The sequence below is a fragment of the Capra hircus genome, chromosome 6, assembly GCF_001704415.2.
Source record: "Capra hircus breed San Clemente chromosome 6, ASM170441v1, whole genome shotgun sequence".
In the NCBI taxonomy this organism is placed as follows: Eukaryota; Metazoa; Chordata; class Mammalia; order Artiodactyla; family Bovidae; genus Capra; species Capra hircus.
The window spans coordinates 85,823,234-85,844,413 of NC_030813.1; the positions used below are offsets into that span (position 1 = coordinate 85,823,234).

General features: G+C 36.4%; 1 protein-coding gene and 1 pseudogene across 1 annotated transcript; one reads left to right on the forward strand and one right to left on the reverse strand.

Moving 5' to 3' along the window:
• LOC102178524 overlaps nt 1-21,180 on the reverse strand; it is a 38,059-nt pseudogene that overhangs the window by 10,541 nt on the left and 6,338 nt on the right.
• LAGE3 (L antigen family member 3) lies at nt 17,420-18,090 on the forward strand. Its single transcript, XM_018049536.1, has one exon. It carries the CDS (start codon nt 17,433-17,435, stop codon nt 17,868-17,870), a length of 438 nt encoding a protein of 145 aa, XP_017905025.1. The 5' UTR covers nt 17,420-17,432; the 3' UTR covers nt 17,871-18,090.

Genomic DNA, 21,180 nt, shown 5'->3' on the forward strand with positions numbered 1-21,180 from the left:
CCTTGTACATAATTAATTGTATAAAGACAAGGCCTTTAAATAGGAACAAATTTTACTTTCTAAGGAGATAAAAAAATTCTTTAAATACACCAAGGTTTTCCCATCATCTCATGGAAAACTACTTAACTGAATGTAGAACTTTAAAAATGTTACACTTTCCTTTCTCTTTAAAGATATCTTTTCAATATTTTTACTTTCTATGACAAAAAGTTACCATCAATTGTGATTTCAAAGACATTTGATGTTAACGAGTGAGAAAATAAGGGCTTTCTGAAATATAAATCAAAAGTGAACTAACAAGAGGGCATTTTGAAAATACTTTATAGTTATAAGATCGTAATAGTGAAAATAATGTAAATGTATCATTTAGGGGAATCATATCAACACTCTTAAAAACATGGGAAACATGATTTGGGTTAACTAATTTAAAATTTTTCCGAAGACTTTGATGGCTTTTGAACTTCTTTGATAAGACCCATAAAAATACAACATAAATGACACCTCATATTTCATGACAATACAAATTTATTACCAAATTCCAGCAAACGCTTTTCCTAAATAATCACTGTTGTTCAGTCGCTCAGTCATGTCTGACTCTGAGAGCCCATGGACCGCAGCACACCAGGCTTCCCTGTCCTAAATGTCAGATAAGATTGAAAGCTGAGTACCTGACTTGGTAAGCACAGGAAAAAATTTACTTTTTTTTTTTAACATTTCAACATGTTTTTCACCTTTACAATAACTGAAGCAAAGTACTCAAATAATCTAAATTTAGAACCATATTTTCAAATCAAAATGTTGCATTAATATATATACAATATCATGTGTAAAACTGATAGTGGGAAGTTTCTATATAACAGAGGGAGCCCAGCCTGGCTTTCTTTGATGACTTAGAAAGGTGGGATGGGAGTAGGGAGGAAGGGAGACTCAAGAGGGAGAAAACATATATATAATTATTACTGACTCACATTGTTGTACAGCAGAAACCAATACAACCTTATAAAGCAATTTTCCACCAATTAAAAAATTTTTAAAAAGAAATACAAAAATATTTTTAAAAATCATGAAGCCATTTCAATCACATTGTTCCTCATTCTAAATTATTCTAAAACTATTTTAGTTAACAGTAAATGTACTTTGGATAATTGGTAAATAATATATTCTGGATTATTTATTCCATATTTATCTCTTTTTAATTAATATATATATTCATTTCACAGCATACATAATGTATTTATACAAAAATATATGATTTACAAAGAAATAGATTTGTATATATTATTGGAGTATGCCTAAAGCATGTTATCATCATGGTGATTGTTCAGAAAGACTTGGAGACTGCCAAATTTTATATCAGATATTCAGAAAGAACGAAATTTGAGAGCATCTGTTATTTCCACATCAGAGAAGATTTTCAGTTATGTTTGTAATTGTATTATTATCTAAATTATCTGATAGTCATGAGGCATGAATCACATGCAACAGCAGAAATTGGAGAGCATGAAGGAAGGTGAATATAGGATAAGTTCATGAGGGAATATGAGGATAAGAGTGAATAACTGAGACTTAAAAGATTAAATGACCAGAAATTAAGCTATCCCTTCTAAGTGCTTTTAGGGCATATTTGGCATGTATGGTTGGCTGCATAATTACTCTCTGAAGTTTAGTTTAGTTTAGTCGCTCAGTTGTGTCCAACTCTTTGCAACCCCATGGACTGCAGCCCACCAGGCTCCTCCGTCCATGGGATTTTCCAGGCAAGAGTACTGGAGTGGGTTGCCACTGACTAGCAAAATTGTGAAAAATAAGAATACCTATTTTAAAGAACTGAACGAAGATCAATTGAAGTGAAGTCATGTAAATTTTATAGCATAGTACTTGGTACAGAGTAAGTTCTCAATAAACATCAGCTGTTAGTATTGTGGCTGGTTTTTGTTTTCTTACCCTTGCAAGACATTTGGTCTTGTCTAAAAACATCTATTAGACATCTGGTCCATGCTAAAAGGTCCTTTAAATTTGGGCATATTTGGTCCTTTCCAAAACGTCTGTGAACCATGCTAAAAATTACTTTATATTTGGTAGTGATGGTTTAGTTACTAAATAATGTCCGACACTTGTGACCCCATGAACTATAGCCCACCAGGGTCCTCTGTTCATTAGATTTCCCAGGCAAGAATACTGGAGTAGGTTGTTGTTTCCTTCTCCAGGGGATCTTCCCAACTCAGAGATAGAACCCAGGTCTCCTGCATTACAGATGGATTCTTTACCAACTGAGCCAACTTTATATTTGGTCATATTCAAAATCATTTGTCATAGATCAAAAGTGCCTGTGGATCTTTTGAACAGGACCAAATGTCTTATGAACATTTTGAGTAGGACCAAATGTTTGTTAACTTTTCTTACAATTAGTTATCTGTATTTTCTTTTATTCCAAACCTGGATTAAAGTTTTTTGAATTGTTTGTTACATCTAAGTTACTTTATTTATACAAATATACGTTATTTATACATGTTTAGTCACTCAGTTGAGTCCGACTCTTTGTGACCCCATGAACTATAGCCCATCAGGCTTCTCTGTCCTTGGGAATTCTCCAGGCAAGAATACTGGAGTGGGTTGCCATGCCCTCCTCCAAGGGACCTTCCCAACCCAGGGATCAAACCCAGGTCTCTCCCGCATTGCAGGTGAATTCTTTACCATCTAAGCCACCAGGGAAGCCCTATTTATACATAAGAAGTAGTTAATAAATATTAATGAGCTTGATACTATGATGACTCACTATTGATATTTATCTCTGATAGTAAATAATGAATTATTATTATTGCATACTTTGGTAATATATGTTTGTTAGTTACTTGGTACTGTTTTAGATTATTAATGTATAAACTATAAGAGTAGAAGACCATGATTAATAAACGATTCAAAACTGAATCTACAAAAAAAAAAAAAAACCTGAAACTACAGTAGACACTCTAAGGAAATACACAAAAATGTCATTGATATTTTATTATGCTGATACCATTCTAAGCATACAACAAAGAGAATATAATGCCTTCTAAAGAGGATATTTTGGGTCTAATTCATCTATCTTGAAGATTTCGTTAAATATCTTCCTTACCAGTCCAACAATGCAGGCCTTAAATTTAAAAAATAAAGTAAAATTATAAATTTTTAGACTTTATTTTATTATTTAGTCTTTAAGAATAATAAAGCATAATAAAAACATTGTAGTTAAAATAATAAAATAATGTTGATCTTTCATATGAAAACTCTGAAATTCTTTGAATATTCTATTATAAAACACTATAGATAGTATATTCAAAAGCAGAGACATTACTTTGCTGACTAAGGCCCGTCTAGTCAAGGCTATGGTTTTTCCTGTGGTCATGTATGGATGCGAGAGTTGGACTGTAAAGAAGGCTGAGTGCCGAAGAATTGATGCTTTTGAACTGTGGTGCTGGAGAAGACTCTTGAGAGTCCCTTGGCCTGCAAGGAGATCCAACCTGTCCATTCTGAAGGAGATCAGCCCTGGGATTTCTTTGGAAGGAATGATGCTGAGGCTGAAACTCCAGTACTTTGGCCACCTCATGCGAAGAGTTGACTCATTGGAAAAGACTGTGATGCTGGGAGGGATTGGGGGCAGGAGGAGAAAGGGACGACAGAGGATGAGATGGCTAGATGGCATCACTGACTCGATGGACGTGAGTCGTAGTGAACTCCGGGAGCTGGTGATGGACAGGGAGACCTGGAGTGCTGCAATTCATGGGGTCACAAACAGTCAGACACAACCGAGTGACTGAACCGAACTGAACTGATATTCAATGTAATTAAATCTATTTTATTATTATTGTATTGTTCTTTCAGTCTTCCCGATACTAACCACATCTAATACTTTAAAGGAAGAAATAGGAAGTAGTATTTATAATGCATATCTGATAAAAAATAATGTCATTTTCACAGGGCAATTAAGAAGACACATTTGGAAGCCCAGTTTTAGAGAAAAAATGAAGAAAATATGCCAAAACAACTGTCAATCTGGCCTTGGACTTCTTAACCTTGACATTTTATTTATGTATATCTCCACTGTTGATATTTCAAGTCTGCCAGTTCTTTGCTGGGGAGGATGTGGGGGTTGTCCTGTGCATTGTGGGAGGTTTAAGCACCATCCTTAGCCCCTACACATTGGAAGCCAACAGCGAACCCCTAGTCATGATCACCAGCAATGACTTCAAATGTTGTCAAACATCCCCTGGGAGGCAAAATCATACCTGGCCAAGATCCAGATATTCCCAGCAAGGCTTATCCATTGCACAGTTCCTAACCTCCTAAAAATATCTCTAGAATGTACTGATGCATTATAATTACAATTTCCTTAAATAGTCCCTTTTTAGGTTCTCATCAAAACATCTGTTCTTCCAAAACTGTCTTAGATTATATTAATATTTACTCTCTTCACTGTAAAAAGATTTTACACCTATGTCCATTGTTATGTGTTGTGTGATTCCTCTTTGCCTCATTAACTTTCGGCTTTGATTTTTTGTATGCTTTGGTCAAGGGAATTTGAATATATGTGGTATATAGCACATCTGAACAGAAACTTTAAAGGGCCTGGCAAGTTTCCGACATCTGTCTTGATCTTTCTCTCTTTTGTGAGGCCATAGCTCACAAAAGGGCAGCTCTTTCAGTCTGGGTTTCAGAAAGAGAAGACACAAGAGGCAGAGCCCATGAAAGTCAAACAAAACTAATCAGAGTCAAAAAGAAATGAATAAAACTGCTGCAGCCACAGTTGGCCAGCACACACCAATATTAAACAAAAAACAAATCCCTAAGCTACTGAGATTCTTGGGGTTGTTTGTTTTAGCAAAGATGACTAATGCATACACAACTAACAGAATTTATCAATCAATCTCATCATAAGGACAAAGACATACACACACATTTTGTTCAGTCACTTAGTCGTGTCCAACTTTTTGCGACCCATGGACTACAGCATGCCAGGCTTCCTTGTCCTTCACTATCTTCCAGATTTTGCTCAAATTCATGTCCATTGAGTTGGTAATGCCACCCAACCATACACACACACACACACACACACACACACACACACACACATACACAATTCAATTCAACATATATTCAGTAAAGGAATATTTTGTGCAAAATGTTGACTACACATTGAGTTCAATATCATAATCATAGAAGCAATCTCAAGAAATTGGATTTTCTTTCATGGCAACCCACTCCAGTACTCTTGTCTTGAAAATCCCATGGATGGAGGAGCCTGGTAGGCTACAGTCCATGGGGTCGCAAAGAGTCAGACACGACTGAGAGACTTCATTTTCACTTTTCACTAATTTAGTATTCCCAACATCATTTAAGCTAGTTACTAGCCACAGCAAAAATTTTAGGGAATATGAAAACTATCTAGATAATTCAGACAAATAACACTTATTCTTCTGATACATCATTGAGTGCCAAAATCCATACTTATCAACACATAGACTCGAGTAAATATTTTTATTAGAAAGCTTGTCTTATATGTTAGACTTACAGTAATAATAAATATTGTTGCCATGAATTATTTCCTTTAACAATTTTTTTCATAAAATTTTCTCCCCAACATACCTAATCTCTTCCCATTTACTTTGATACTATTTTTATCTGCCCACAAACAATGTCCATAATATTACTATCAATTGTATAGAAGCTAATATATAATGTATATAAAGCTACCTTTTCTCATGAAGGGAGACACAGAATGGTCCATACTAAATTTTGGCATAATGGTATAATTTGCACTAGGATTTTGCTTCATCATATCAAAGGAGCTATGATAGAGGATTTTATCCACAGTTTCTTCTGGAAGGACTAACTGGAAATTTTAATAACTTCCAAATTTCACACTTTGGATCCTAAAAAATGTTATAAAGAAACAGGATTATTTCAGGTAGATTTAGTCATGAAGTAGGCAGTGCATTTTATAAGGATCCAAACATATCAGTGTGGCAGAGGAAATATTTTTATAGTTTTATATGGCCTTTTCATTTTTCTTTCCCAAGTGTAGAATCCTATTCTTGATTATACCAGGCAACCATCTGCTAAAAGGAAGAGGTAAGCTTTGTTTCAAAAAATGGAAAAAAAAAGGTCAATATTCAATTTTTTACTTTCAAAAGTAGAATTATCTTGTAGAATAATAGATGGTGATAAAACAAACTTGGGTCTCCTGCATTGCAGGTGGATTCTTTACAGACTGAGCCAGCATGGAAGCCCTATGATACTATCAGTTCAGTCACTCAGTCGTGTCCGACTCTTTGTGACCCCATGAATCGTAGCACGCCAGGCCTCCCTGTCCATCACCAACTCCCGGAGTTCACTCAGACTCACGTCCATTGAGTCAGTGATGCCATCCAGCCATCTCATGGCAAGGTATAATTAAGATAAGATAGAATTATGATAAAATGAAATTTTCAAAACCCCTTTATCTTCTTTTTATAGCACATCTAATATTAAGAATAGATTTTCCACCAAGCATTTAAAGAAGAGTTAATATGAATATTTTTCAAACTCTTCCAAAAAGTAGAATCTAAGAGAATGCTTCCAAACTCATTTTATGAAGCCTGCCTTATACTGACAACAAAGCTAGACAAGGAGCGTATCAGAAATGAAAATGACAAGTCAATATTTCTGGTGATCATCAGTGCAAAGATCCTGAACAAAATACTGGCAAACTAAATTCAACAGCACATGAAAAGGATCATATGCTATAATCAAGTGAAATTTATTCTGGGGATGCATAAATGTTTCAACATACGCAAATCAATCAAAGTGGTACATCACATTAACAACATCAAGAATATAATCACATGATCATCTCAATAGATGCAGAGTAAATCATTCGACAAAATTTAACACCGATTTTTGATTAAGAACTCTCAACAAAGGGAATAGAGAAGGAACACACATCAGTAAAATTAAGGCCACATGTAAGTCCAGAGCTAACATACTCAATGGTGAAAAACTGAAAGTTTTCTGAGGCTAGGAAAAAACCATAGTCAATAATACTCCGTTATAATTTTAAAGTTACAGAGAGAGTATATCTAAAAATTCTCATCACGAGAAAAAATATATATAACTCTGTGTGGTAATGGATGTCAATTGGACTTATTGTGGTGGTTATTTTATACTGTAGACAGATATTGAATCATTCTGTTGTACACCTGAAACTAATATTATATGTCAATTATATCTTGATAAAATAATGAATAGATATACTTCTCAGAGAAATCTCTTATAGTAGAAAAAAGATATTCTTTCTACCTCTCACACTTAAATAGATATTTTGATAGTCTGAGTATATGAGGACAGTAAAATAAAAACCTGTGCACTTTCCAGCCCAGGGAGTGGTAGGGAAGAGAAAGAGACAATAATGAAGAGGAGAGATCCATTTAATGTATTCCTTGTGACTTTCCTTCTCTGTGCATCAGGACTGGACCTAGACCAGCCTGTTAGATGTAGTGAAAGAGTTGCATTCAGATCTAATAGCTTGGGCCCCGCTATCCACTGGGGAAATGTTCTTGACGCTCTAAACCAGACTGGAACAGAGAGCCATAATCCTAGTGAACTGGGGAGATCAGCCAGAAAGGCAATCTGAGCTTTCGCTTTCCTAAGACATCCATCTCAATTCATGAAAACAGAACCAGAGAGTTTCGGTGGTGGCTCTAATAGAATCTATTTCTTATAACTGCAGAACTTAACATGGTAGCAATAAGATACACACCCTAATTCTTCAAGTGGAAGAATTACTATGAAAGTTGAATCCCCAGTTGTGACTAGTCTACCATGTGAAAGGTACATGGAGGGGTGAGGGAAAGGCCTCGAATGGTAATATTTGGGGTAGATCTCATGACCGAGACACTGGAACCCTTGATTAATTTTGAGCTTTTTCTGACAAAAGATTTAGATTCTCCTCCCATATTTGAGAAGATTCAAATTCCTTGGAATAGGAAATAGCAACCCATTCCAGTATTCTTGCCTGGGACATCCCCTGGATGGAGTAACATAGCAGGCTTCAGTCCATGGGGTCACAAAGAGTCAAACACGACTTAGCGACTAACCAACAAAAATAAAACTTCCTTAGCTCAAAGACCTTATTATGACCTAATGTGGGAACTTCTCTTTCAAGATAATGCTTATCCTTTTCAATCTTTATTTGTTGCTTCTTGTCCCATAATTAGTGTAATATATCACCCCATAATCCAGAGTGGCAAGTGCAAAGTGGTTTGAACAGGATGCATGGGAAGCTGAGAATTTGACTAGAAAATCTGCCAGAGAGGATTTCCTTAGGTGGGTAAGGTAGTTTCTTTAGGGGCTCTGTGTGGAATAGATTTCCCAAATAAGAGATGAATGATTCATAGTCATACAAAGGAATTTAGGTGTGGACAGTTTCTCTGAGAGATATTCAGTTTAAGAGATGAGAAATATTTTTTAAATGAATTGCTTAAATAATCAGGACAGGATAAGTTTTCAATCAAATTGTAGAATGAATGATTTTCAATGCTAATGATTAAACTGAAGAATAAAAAATAAAAGTTATATGTTTTAGAGATTACATAATAAAAATTATATTGTTTCTTCAATATCCTTGCCATAATATTATAGGAGACTAAAAAACCATAAATAAACATATACATAAAATAATTAGAAGTGGTTGATACTATAAAAATAACAACAGCATCAAAAGAGACTTTAGTAGACAAAAGATAAGTTATCTGATCTTGTGAACATGAAAGAGCTCGGTGGAGAGGTAACACCTAAGACATGAAGCATGAGAAGAGGTTAATCTAAAAATAGTGGGAAAAATGTGTCAAGTAAGCTCAATTTTTTGAGAAATGGAAAATGAATGGTATCAGAAGAGATTGGAGAGACAGACAGGGACTAAATAATGTGCAAATCTATAAATTTCCTTAATGTTTTATATTCTGGGGCTTCCGCGGTGGCTCATCCAGACTAAAGAATCCATTTGCCAATGCAGGAGACACAGGTTTCATCCCTGGGTCAGGAAGATACTCTGAAGAAGGAATTGGCAACCCACTCCAGTATTCTTGCCTGGAATATTCAATGGACAGAGGTGCTTGATGGGCTAAAGTCCATGGGGTCATAGAGAGTCGGATAAAACTTAGTGACTAAACAACAGCAGCAGAGACAGAAGTCACTGAGAGATTATTAGAAGAGAGTGGACATTGATTCAGATTTTAAGAAGATTATTCTCTCTGAGTGAATAACAGGAGCAAAATTAGTTCAAATATATCAAGACAATTGGTGGACCTAGACTAGGAGACGGTATTAGCAGAAAGGAGCAGATTAAGTAAAAGATCAAGTTTCAAGGATGAATTAATAGAACAGTAGATTAGTTATGAGGACTTGCCGGATGGCGCTAGAATTAAACAAAAACAAACAAACAAACAAATCACCTCCCAAAGCAGGAGACTGAGACATCAGATGGACCCCTGGTTGGTGAAGATCCCCTGGAGAAGGAAAATTGCAACTCACTTCAGCATCCTTGCCTGGAGAGTCTCATGGACAGAGGAACTTGGTGGGTTCTGGTCCAGTTCAGTTCATTTTAGTCGCTCAGTCATGTCTGACTCTTTGCGACCCCATGGACTGCACCATGCCAGGCTTCCCTGTCCATCACCAGCTCCCAGAGCCTACTCAAACTCATGTCCATTGAGTTGGTGATGCCATCCAACCATCTCATTCCCTGTCGCCCCCTTCTCCTGCCTTCAATCTTTCCCAGAATCTGGGCCTTTTCCAGTGAGTCGGTTCTTTGCATCAGGCGGCCAAAGTATTGGAGTTTCAGCTTCAGTATCAGTCTTTCCAATGAATATTCAAGATTGATTTTCTTTAGGATAGACTGGTTGGATCTCCTTGCTGTGCAAGGGATGCTCAAGAGTCTCTCCAACATGACAGTTCAAAAGCATCAATTCTTTGGCTCTCAGCTTTCTTTATAATCCAATTCTCACATCTATACATGACTACTGGAAAAACTATAGCTGTGACTAGATAGAACTTTGTTGGCAAACTAATGTCTCTACTTTTTAATATGCTGTCTAGATTGGTCATAGCTTTTCTTCCAAGGAGCAAGAATCTTTTAATTTCATGACTGCAGTCACCATCTGCAGTGATTTTGGAGCCCAAGAAAATAGTCTCTCACTGTGTCCATTGTTTCCCTATCTATTTGCCATGCAGTGATGGGACCAGATGCCATGATCTTAGTTTTCTGAGTGTTGAGTTTTGAGCCAACATTTCACTCTCCTCTTTCATCAAGAGGCTCTTTAGTTCTTCACTTTCTTCCATAAGTGTGGTGTCATCTGCATATCTGAGGTTATTGATATTTCTCCCGGCAATCTTGATTCCAGCTGTGCTTCATCCAGCCTGGCATTTCACATGACATACTCTGCATATAAGTGAAATAAACAGGGTGACAATATACAGCCTTGACGTACTCCTTTTCCTATTTGGAACCAGTCTGTTGTCCCATGTCCAGTTCTAACTGTTGCTTCTTGACCTGCACACAGATTTCTCAGGAAGCAAGTCTGGTGGTCTGATATTCCCATCTCTTTCAGAATTTTCCACAGTTTGTTGTGATCCACACAGTCAAATGTTTGGCATAGTCAATAAACCAGAAATCGATGTTTTTCTGGAACCCTGTTGCTTTTTCAATGATCCAGAGGATGTTGGCAATTTGATCTCTGGTTCCTCTGCCTTTTCTAAAACCAGCTGGAACATCTGGAAGTTCACAGTTCATGAACTGTTGAAACCTGGCTTGGAGAATTTTGAGCATTACTTTACCAGCATGTGAGATGAGTGAAATTGTGCTGTAGTTTGAGCATTCTTTTGCATTGCCTTTCTTTGGGATCAGGATGAAGACTGACCTTTTCCAGTCCTATGGCCACTGCTGAGTTTTCCAAATTTGCTGGCATATTGAGTGCAGCCCTTTCACAGCATCATCTTTCAGGATTTGAAATAGCTCAACTGGAATTCCATCACCTCCACTAGCTTTGTTCATAGTGATGATTTCTAGGGCCCACTTGACTTCACATTCCAGGATGTCTGGCTCTAGGTGAGTGATCACACTATCGTGATTATCTTGGTTCTGAAGATCTTTTTTGTACAGTTCTTCTGTGTATTCTTGCCACCTCTTCTTAATATCTTCTGCTTCTGTTAGGTCCATACCATTTCTGTCCTTTATTTTGCCCATCTTTGCATGTAATATTCCCTTGGTATCTCTAATTTTCTTGAAGAGATCTCTAGTCTTTTCCATTCTATTGTTTTCCTCTATTTCTTTGCGCTGATCTCTGAAGAAGGCGAATATGAGAATATCTCTCCTTGCTATTCTTTGGAACTCTGCATTCAAATGGGTATATCTTTCCTTTTCTCCTTTGCCTTTCACTTCTCTTCTTTTCACAGCTATTTGTAAGACCTCCTCAGACAACCACTTTGCCTTTTTTCATTTCTTTTTTGTGGGATGGTCTTGATCACTGCCTCCTGTACAATGTCACGAACCTCCGTCCATAGTTCTTCAGGCACTCTGTCTATCAGATCTACTCCTTTGAATCTGCTTGTCACTTCCATTGTATACTCATGAGGGATTAGATTTAGGTCATACCCGAATGGTCTAGTCCATCACAAAGAGTCTGAAAAGACTGAAGTGACTTAGCACGCACAGATTACTCATATTTATAGATCAAAAAGAAAAGAAAGCATGATACAAAGATGAATCTTAGGTTTCCTTAAAAATGAAGAAGTTGTAGCTTGCTCATACCTCTTTCATGTCTTCATAGAACAGATAAAGTATGTGATAATCTTTTTTCTTCTCCCACCAGCCCTTAACATGGTCATACCAAGAACCAAAAGCCACTAAATTGAGACATAAAATGATCAGATAATAAAAGTATTTACATGAAGTAATGAATTGTTCAACATTATTCCCAGTCATCATCACACATCAGGATGATTAATTATTAGTTCAGGAATGAGGGGTGGTAGGATAAGAGAAATATATCAAATAACTCCTATTCTCACCCAACTTAAAATCTTAGAAAGGATGAAATACTTCTGTTACATGATGAATTGTGTTCCCTAAAATTCTTAGGTTGAAGTCCTGATCACTAGTACTTTGGACTATAACTGATTTTGGAAACAGACTGAAGAAGTAGTTATTAGGCAAAAAGGAACTAGAAATTGAAGATTTAGAAAATTCTCAGCTTATTCATATTGCAAAAATATCTGAGAAAGCATGCTCTGGAAAAAACACCAAGGATGTGACTGGCAGCATTCATCAAAGAGGTTCAGTGTGTGACTTAAAGATACAATTAGTTATCTCAGTGAAAACACTGCCAGTTTGCACTGAAGGGACAGTGGCAGGATGAAATGTGAGAAGACTGTTAGACTTCTAGGTCTCTACAGGCAAGAAATAGACCAATAGAGAGCATGTGGCTGCAAGCATGCTTCTTTTTTCAAGGATGATCCTAAAGGAGGTTCAGAGGTCATCAGGAAATTACAACAAACATGTACAATGAGACCATATGAAGACATAGGGAGAAGATGGTCACCTACAAGACAAGAAGAAAAGCCTCAGAAATCAACCCTGAGTACACCTTTATCTTGGACGTCTAACCTTCAGAACTGGGAAAATAAAAGGGTTGTTTAAGCCATTCAGGCTGTGGTACTTTGCTATGACAAGCCTGGCACAAAAAATACAGCTACAAATAAATAAAACTAAAATTACAAGAGCAAGATGGTAGATACTAAGTAGCACAGAAGGTAAGTGGTATTGAAGTTCATAGGAGAGGGAGAGGGAGAGAAAGGGATTGAGAGGTTAAGAATGGGATGTGGAAGAAGCATACATTTACTACCACAGGCATGAATATGATTCCTAAAAGAGGCTCTGTAGAAGAACAAAGATTTGAATATAAAATTTTCACTCAAGGATTTCCAGTTTATATAATAAAAATGAAGGAAATGGTAGAGAAAAGAAAGTCCAAAAGATATGTACAAAATCAAAACAATACAAGGGGAGGGAAGGTAAGAAAGTGCTTATCAGTGGTCACTAAGCAGTAACAAAACAGAGACTTAGGATTGAAGACTCTCTAAGTCTCATATTCCCCAAAAGTCTTTAAAGGGAAGAGACTATTTGTTTTATATCTTTTGCTTTGTCTATCTTCCTCATACACTAGTAAAAATGTTGGGTATATATTAGGTTTATAGTAAATACAATATTTGTATTTAAACCTTGTATCTCCTTGTAAAAAGATTTTTCACAATGGAACTCTATCATTAAAATAAGATTTAGACTCATCCTTTCCAGTCATGAATTTATCTAGGAATTCCTCCCAGGTACCAGGATCTGGATGTATTTTTGCCATCTGGTATAAATAATAGTAAGACACGGCTACATCTTTAGCATTCCGTGCCACATAGACCATCTGTGGAGAGATAGGGAAAATCATCATTTCATTTATATTCTCTAATCGTTTGTATTTTTTTTTGCTTACCCTGGCAGAATGTTTATTTTCCTTTTTTTAATCATAACCTAAGCTTTATATTTATATTCTGATATAGTATATTCATGACTATATATAACACAAAAACTTCTCATATCTCACATCCTTGATTTGTCTTTAGTCTTTCAAAAGAAGAACATCTCTTAACACATGGAAAACCAAGTATAATAAGAATTATAGTAAATATTGAATTTTAAGAATGAACTAAACTTGCTCCTAAATTTAGACTATTTCTCTGTATAACTTGTTAAAACTAATAATGAAAGGAAAAAGCAAACTTATAAAGCTGAAAAAACACCTTACCTTTTATTGGATACATTTAATCAATGTGCATAATGATCATTGCTGTTTATAATGATTGACATGGGAGTAAAATTTATGTATTAAGATGTCAATTATGTTTGAAGGCAGACATTTTGAACACATTTCCCACTAAAAGTGATATTGCTATGCCTTGCTGGCAAATCCTATGAAGTCCATTAAGTCTACTCATCCCCTGAAAATACTACTTATAAATACTACTTATCCCCTGAAAGCCCACCTGAAAACAATGAAGCCCTAGCCACTTATGAAGTAAATAAATTTCTAAGTAAAAATGTATTTCAGGAAGAAATCTCCTTTCATCTAAATAGAATCTGAGCTTTCTTCTTTTCCAACTGATGGAGAAAGGAAATGAGAACTTTTATAATCCCATACCACTAGTAGTTCTCATATTCTGGACAGGCTTAGAAAGGGGAAAGAAGTGACATGAGTGGAAAGGGACTTTTCAAAAGTTTAGAGTTTGGACTCTGTTGCTGATATAATTTCTTGAGAAAATACTAAACTTTGCAAACATTCTCAATTGCTTTCTGTTTCAATACTGAGAGACCATGGTGATGAATCAACTGCTTTCTATTTCCTTAATGAAGTCTGTGAGATAGAAATGTAGATAAAAGGCACTCAGAGATATTCCCCAGTTCACCTAACACCAAGGTATTTCTGGGAGCTTCTGTGAGTTTTTACTTCTAGATTTAAGATGATAAACTATATCCTTACTTCCTCATCACATTTGTTTTAATTAGATTTTGACTAAAAAACAAAGGTAGACACAAACACACATACAAAGACATTTTGGATAATATAAGTGAAAGTACAATCAATCAATTTTTCAAAAGAAAAACTACAGCTGAAAAACAACAGCTGTTTTGCTCATTCTATTAAAGATGAGGTGATAAAGACATGCTCTAAACACCTTTTTCAGATCTGCAGGTCTGGTGACTGCCTAGCTTTCCAGATTAATTTTCCAACCACATTAAACCATTTGTGGAATCTGCCTCATGCCTTGCTGTTTCATGTGTTAGGCTATGGATATATAGTTTTCTTTTTCTAAACTGATCTTGTTAATCTGAAAATCTCTTACTTTTTCTTTAAGATGTTGATCAAAATTTTCCTTCATTTATGAGACTTCTTTCAGGACTTCCCTTGTAGTCCAGTGGTTAGGACCCTGTGCTTCCACTGCAGGGGACATGGGGTTCTATCCCTGGTTTGGGAACTAAGTTGCTGCAAGTTGTGCAGCATAGCCAGAGAGAGAGACTACTTTGCCCCAGAGAATCTTTACTTCATGTACTGACACTTACTTTGCTGAGATGTAATTAATTTTTCATATATATACATATGTATGTATATATACATGAATATTTTATCTGTCTTCTCCACAGTATTTGATGTATTCTAAAAGACTATATATGTTGGTTATTGAAGAACATTTTTTTCGGTATGTATTTATTCTTTTAGCAATATTAGATTATTTGTGACCTATTTAAAAATTGAAATAGAAATAATTGTAAACATATTACAATATAGCACATACCACAAATATATTAATACATAATTGCAAATATATTTCGATAGTAATAGGAAGTCACTAAATATTTTTGCTTGATGTCTGTACATCCTACCTGCTGTTTAGCAAAGCCATAAGAAGGATATAAACCTGCTCATAATGCATTAAGTAACTGGATGTTTTATTCTATTTTTGAGTATGATATAGTCGGATATGACTGAAGTGACTTAGCATGCATGTGTGCATTGGAGAAGGAAATGGCAACCCACTCCAGTATTCTTGCCTGGAGAATCTCAGGGACAGAGAAACCTTGTGGGCTGCTGTCTATGGGGTCGCACAGAGTCAGACACGACTGAAGCGACTTAGCAGTAGCAGAATAAGACTATATGCTTTATGGGGCAGACGTCCCTGACTTTTTAAACCTTTGCATAATGCGGTCATAAAGAAAGAAAATTATTATATCAATTTTTTTAAAAGAACATTACTACTTAGGTTATAGGTATTAAACAGATATTTTGATATAAAAGTGGTAATTGAAGCAATAAAGCCTCTAGAGGCAAACAGAAGGGAGAATATATTCATGATTTGGGGGATGGCATTTTAAACAATTACAGAAAGTTCCAATCACAAAGAAAAAAACTGATATATCCCCCAACGCCAAAATTAAAAACTTCTTTAAAAGATATTGCTGAGAAAGTTAAAAAGGAAAAAAAAATAAAACAGAGTAAGATATAAAGAAATTAAATTATCTTATGAAAAGACTTGTATCAAGACTATATGGAGAACTTCTAGCTTAATAATTAAAAAGAAAGAAGCCCCTATAGAAAAAGGCAAAGGATTTGTACACATACCTCAGAAAAGGTGCCATCTAAGGCAATGGCACCCCACTCCAGTACTCTTGCCTGGAAAATCCCATGGATGGAGGAGTCTGGTAGGCTGTAGTCCATGGGGTCGCTGACAGTCGGACACGACTGAGCAACTTCACTTTCACTTTTCACTTTCATGCATTGGAGAAGGAAATGGCAACCCACTCCAGTGTTCTTGCCTGGAGAATCCCGGGGATGGGGGAGCCTGGTGGGCTGCCGTCTATGGGGTCGCACAGAGTTGGATACAACTGAAGCGACTTAGCAGCAGCAAGCTATGTAAACTTGCTTGAAACAATTAATCATTAGGAAAATATAAAGTAAAACCACAATGAGATGCCACCAATTTGCCACCATGTGCCAGTATTTTTAGCTATATTTTGGATTTATGAGGACATGGAGAACTTTGATTCATATACTACTGATCAAAGTGTACACTAGTGCATATGCTTTGAAAAGAAATTGGAAATTTTTTTCTACAGCTGGACAAATGCACACTTTAAGATGCAGTTCTATCCCAAGATGTGTAACCAAGGGAAATATAAACATATATGTGCTATTTAATACTTGCATAAGAATGTGCACTGCAGAACTACTTTTATTACTGACAATAAACACTAACCCAACTGTCCATCAATTATACCATGAATAAGTAATTTGTGAAATATTCACATGCACGTATTGGAATGCCTAACATCAGCGGTTCTCAAATGTTAATATGAACCAAATATCCTCGAAGGTCTTATTAAAACTCAGATTGCTGGACCCCAAGCCCATAACTTCTGACTCAGTAGGCTGGATTTGGGCCTGAGAATTTGCATCTCTAGTGAGCTACTTTTGCTCATGATGCCATAATTTATGACGTAATCAGGTCTATATTAAGAAACCAAGACAAAAGCAAAATAGCAAGCATGGTAAGAATTGATCCCACAGATATTACATTAAATGAAATAAGCTAAACATTCAAGAGAATTACTTTACAGGAAAAAGAGGCAAATCACCTTATGATGAAAACATTCACAAATAGTGATTATCTCTGCAAATGGGGGTTCCTGTCTGGAAGTGCACAGGAACAGAGCTTTATCGGGCTCTATTCCTCATTCAATTTCTTGGTCAATTTCTTGTTGTGGGGTCTAATTTCGTGGGTATGCTCCCTTTGTGAAAACTCATCAGAGGCGGAGCACGGCAGCCATGCAGGAGACAGGTGGGGAAGTAGGCGCAGGCAGCCTGGCGGGTGGCGCCGAAAGCCAGGGCCGGCGGGGGTTCGGGGGTGGCCGGGGCAGCCCCGGCAGCGCGGGTGCTGCTTCCGCTGCAGACCACGGAGCTCCGGGTGTCGCGCCGGCCCAGCACTCTTCCCAAAGGCCGGGAAGCCGACCATGCGTATTCACCCTAAGCGTGCCTTTCCCGTCCGCGTTGGAGGCAGAGATTGCCCGTGGGTCCCTGGCCCCAGATACCGAACCTCACCGTGGGGCGGTTGGGAAGGAGCTCACAGTGAGCGGCAATGTCCTGGCCGTCTGCTGGAGAGCTGAAGATTGCCGCCTCCTTCGAATCTCCATTGTCAACTTTCTGGACCAGCTTTCTCTGGTGATGCGAACCATGCAGCGCTTTGGGCCCCCTGTTGCCCGCTAAGCCAGGGCTGGGGAAAGGGGGGTCTGATCTGGTGGCCCTGCCTAGACAGTGCATCCTTCCTAGGGCAGTGATTCCTGCACTAGTTGCCTATTATGGGGGCCTCATCTTTTGGCTATAATGGCCCTTGGGTGCTCAAGGTCCACTTGCATTGTTTGGTACTTAAATGTTTCTTAACTACTGAAAATAAAATTGACCTATGATGAGTTTATTTTCAACTGTAGCACCTTCAAAATTCTTGCATTTGTTCTTAGATTGGAGGGTTCTGATTCAGAAAGTCAAGTAGTACAGTGTAAGTGAAGATAATCTAAGAAATGGAGGAGGATAGGTCCTGTCTCTCATTCAGTATTAGCTACTATCAATATTTTGGAGTATTTTCTGAGTTTTATAGTTACATAGTAAATGTGTAACAATAATATTTGATATTTTTCAAGTTTAGCATTTTTCCTGGTATTTCTCATCTAACATGAACTTTTTTCTAAAAATTCTTCAAAATCATTATTGGTTGTTTAAACTATTTTCAGTCTTTGCCATATTATAGGTAATGATTCCGTGGAACGCTTGTATATAGATCTTTGCATGAATGATTAAGATTACAAGAAGTAGAATTAATTAAATATTTAAAGCTCTCAAAAAAAAAAAAGAAAACTCATCAATCCATATCCTTAGCATTTATGTATTTTCACTTTAAACATTACATGAATTAAAATGCTTATTTAAAAAAATGCTTATTAAAAAGGTAGCTTGAAACAAATCCATTGTTGTTGCTACAAATCCATTGTTGTAAGTCATGTCCAACTCTTTTGCAACCCCATAGACTGTAGCACCCTAGGCTCTTTTGTCCACTGGATTTCCCAGGCAAGAATACTGGAGTGAGTTGCCATTTCCTTCACCAGCAGATCTTCCTGACCCAGGGATTGAACCAGTGTCTCATATTGGCAGGCAGATTCTTTACTATTGAGCAACCAGTGAAGTCCATAGTATAGTAGTTAGCTAAACCTGCAATGTAATATTTTGCTGTTGCTTATTCACTAAGTTATGTCCAGTTCTTTTGCCACCCCATGGACTGCAGCCCACTAGGCTCTTCTCTCCATGGGATTTCCCCTGCAAAAATACTGGACTGGGTTGCCATTTCCTTCTCCAGGAGATTTTCTCAACCCAGGGATCCAACCTCCCTTTCCTACTTGGCAGGTGGATCTTTTATCACTGAGCCAACAGGGAAATGTTATAAATTATAACATGCTGTATGTTATACAGCACAAGCTCTGTCTGTATCATTTTGAAACACCACAAAAAGGGGGATTTAATCCTATGCAGAAAAGGAACATTAAGAGAAATTACCATTTGTAAGTCTTTGGATTATTAATTCCATGAATGGCACTCGTTTGTATATTGTATCTCTTTACATTTCTCCGCATTCCCATTGTTATAGATCAAATCCAATATTTTACTAATCCAGGTTATATTATAAATTATATATAGGTTCATATTGGTAAATTAAAATTATACTGAATTAATGAAGGAGTTCTGAGTTATTTAAACATCCATTGTTTAAAAACAATGAGTGAAGGGATTTAGACAAGAAGACAGTTTGGAGAAGAGAAAGCCTGAGTGATTCTCAGTGTTTGGGCACTGAGAAAAATCCTATCTATAGCACTTGTCTCCAGTGGTATTATTTTGTTCCTTGGGATATATGGATGAAATTATTATTTTTTTCAATGATTTATCCAGGGATTGCAATTTCCCATCTTAATTTCTGCATAATTAGTCAAAGTAATCACAACATAAAGTTTGCTTTTTTAAAATTTTGCTACCTTGCAGTTATTTTTCCAAAATGAAGAAGGGAGAAGTTGGACAGGTAGGTGTGTTTTCGCTAATCAAGGAGACTGCATGTTATTCAAGTCCTCAACACCAGCAAGCATAAAAGTTAAACTACATTTTAAATATGGAAGCATAAAGGTTAATTAAAATATAACCTAAGACTTTGTAAACATTAACTCCCTTATGTGACTTGAAACGGATATATTACTACATGCCCTCATATACTTCTGAGATCCACAATAAGGTAAAAACTGATAAATTCTGGTAAGCTAGGATTTTTTATTTATAAATAATGGGGGTTATTATCTTTATAAGTGTCTATAAATCCTCAGACAAAAAGGATTGCTGAGGCAGTAAGTCAAGTGCAAGTTGTCCAAGTTTTTCCTTCATTTATCTTCCTCTTTTTCTTATTTACCGTATGGGGAAATTGAACTACAGGACTTCAAAATCTCTTTCCAGCTTTTTTATATTCAAATCTTAAAATCAAATTAAGCCATGAGATCCATGGTTAATTTTAAATATTTTAATAACACAAAACCACATATTCCCATCATCATTTTCTTTGAGTCTGTGAACATCAGCTACATAATAGTAGACATGATTCTATAATGAATCAAACACTGAATTTTCCACATATAATGATCGCACATTATTTAAATATTAAAAGAAAGCTTCTGTGTGTCCTATTCAGGAAAAAAAAAACTCATTAAAATGTCTTCATATGTAGATATTATCTTTGGGTGGAAGTTGACTATAATATGGGTATTGGCATAGCCAAATTCTTACTCTTTTATTGTAGACACTTATGATTCAACTGCACAAGCTCTGTCTGTATCATTTTCAAGCACCACAAAAACAGGGATTTAATCCTATGCAGAAAAGGAACATTAAGAGTAACTACCATTTGTAAGTCTTGGAATTATTAATTCCATGAATGGCACTCATCTGCATTCCCATTGTTATAGATCAAATCCAATATTTCACTAATCCAGGTTGTTCCTGAGGAAAAGAGAATCAAAGAAACTCAAAACTTCTGTGTTAAAAAGTATATGAGAGGGTTGGTGCACGGGGATAATCCAGAGAGATGATATGGGGAGGGAGGTGGGAGGGGGGTTCATGTTTGGGAACTCATGTACACCCATGGTGGATTCATGTCAATGTATGGCAAAACCAATACAGTATTGTAAAGTAAAATAAAGTAAAAATAAAATTTTTTTAAAAAGTATATGAGAGAGTTAATAGAGGTAGAAAAGCACTGTAATATATTTTTAAAAGTGTGTTCTTCATTTGCATTCTTTTTTTCTAGGAGATAGGAAATATCAGTATCTCTTTTCTTAGGAGATATCAGTATCTATCTTGAACATATACATATGTACTGTGTACATATGTATGTGTGTCTATATGTCTAAAATCTGATTAAAATAACCATGAAAATAAGGCAGGCAAAGGACATAAGCATGACTTTTTAAGCAGACAGAATTTAAGTAGCAAT

Excerpts from the sequence above, each read along its gene's own strand:
- LAGE3 (XM_018049536.1), top strand. The coding sequence starts at position 17,433 with ATGCAGGAGACAGGTGGGGAAGTAGGCGCAGGCAGCCTGGCGGGTGGC.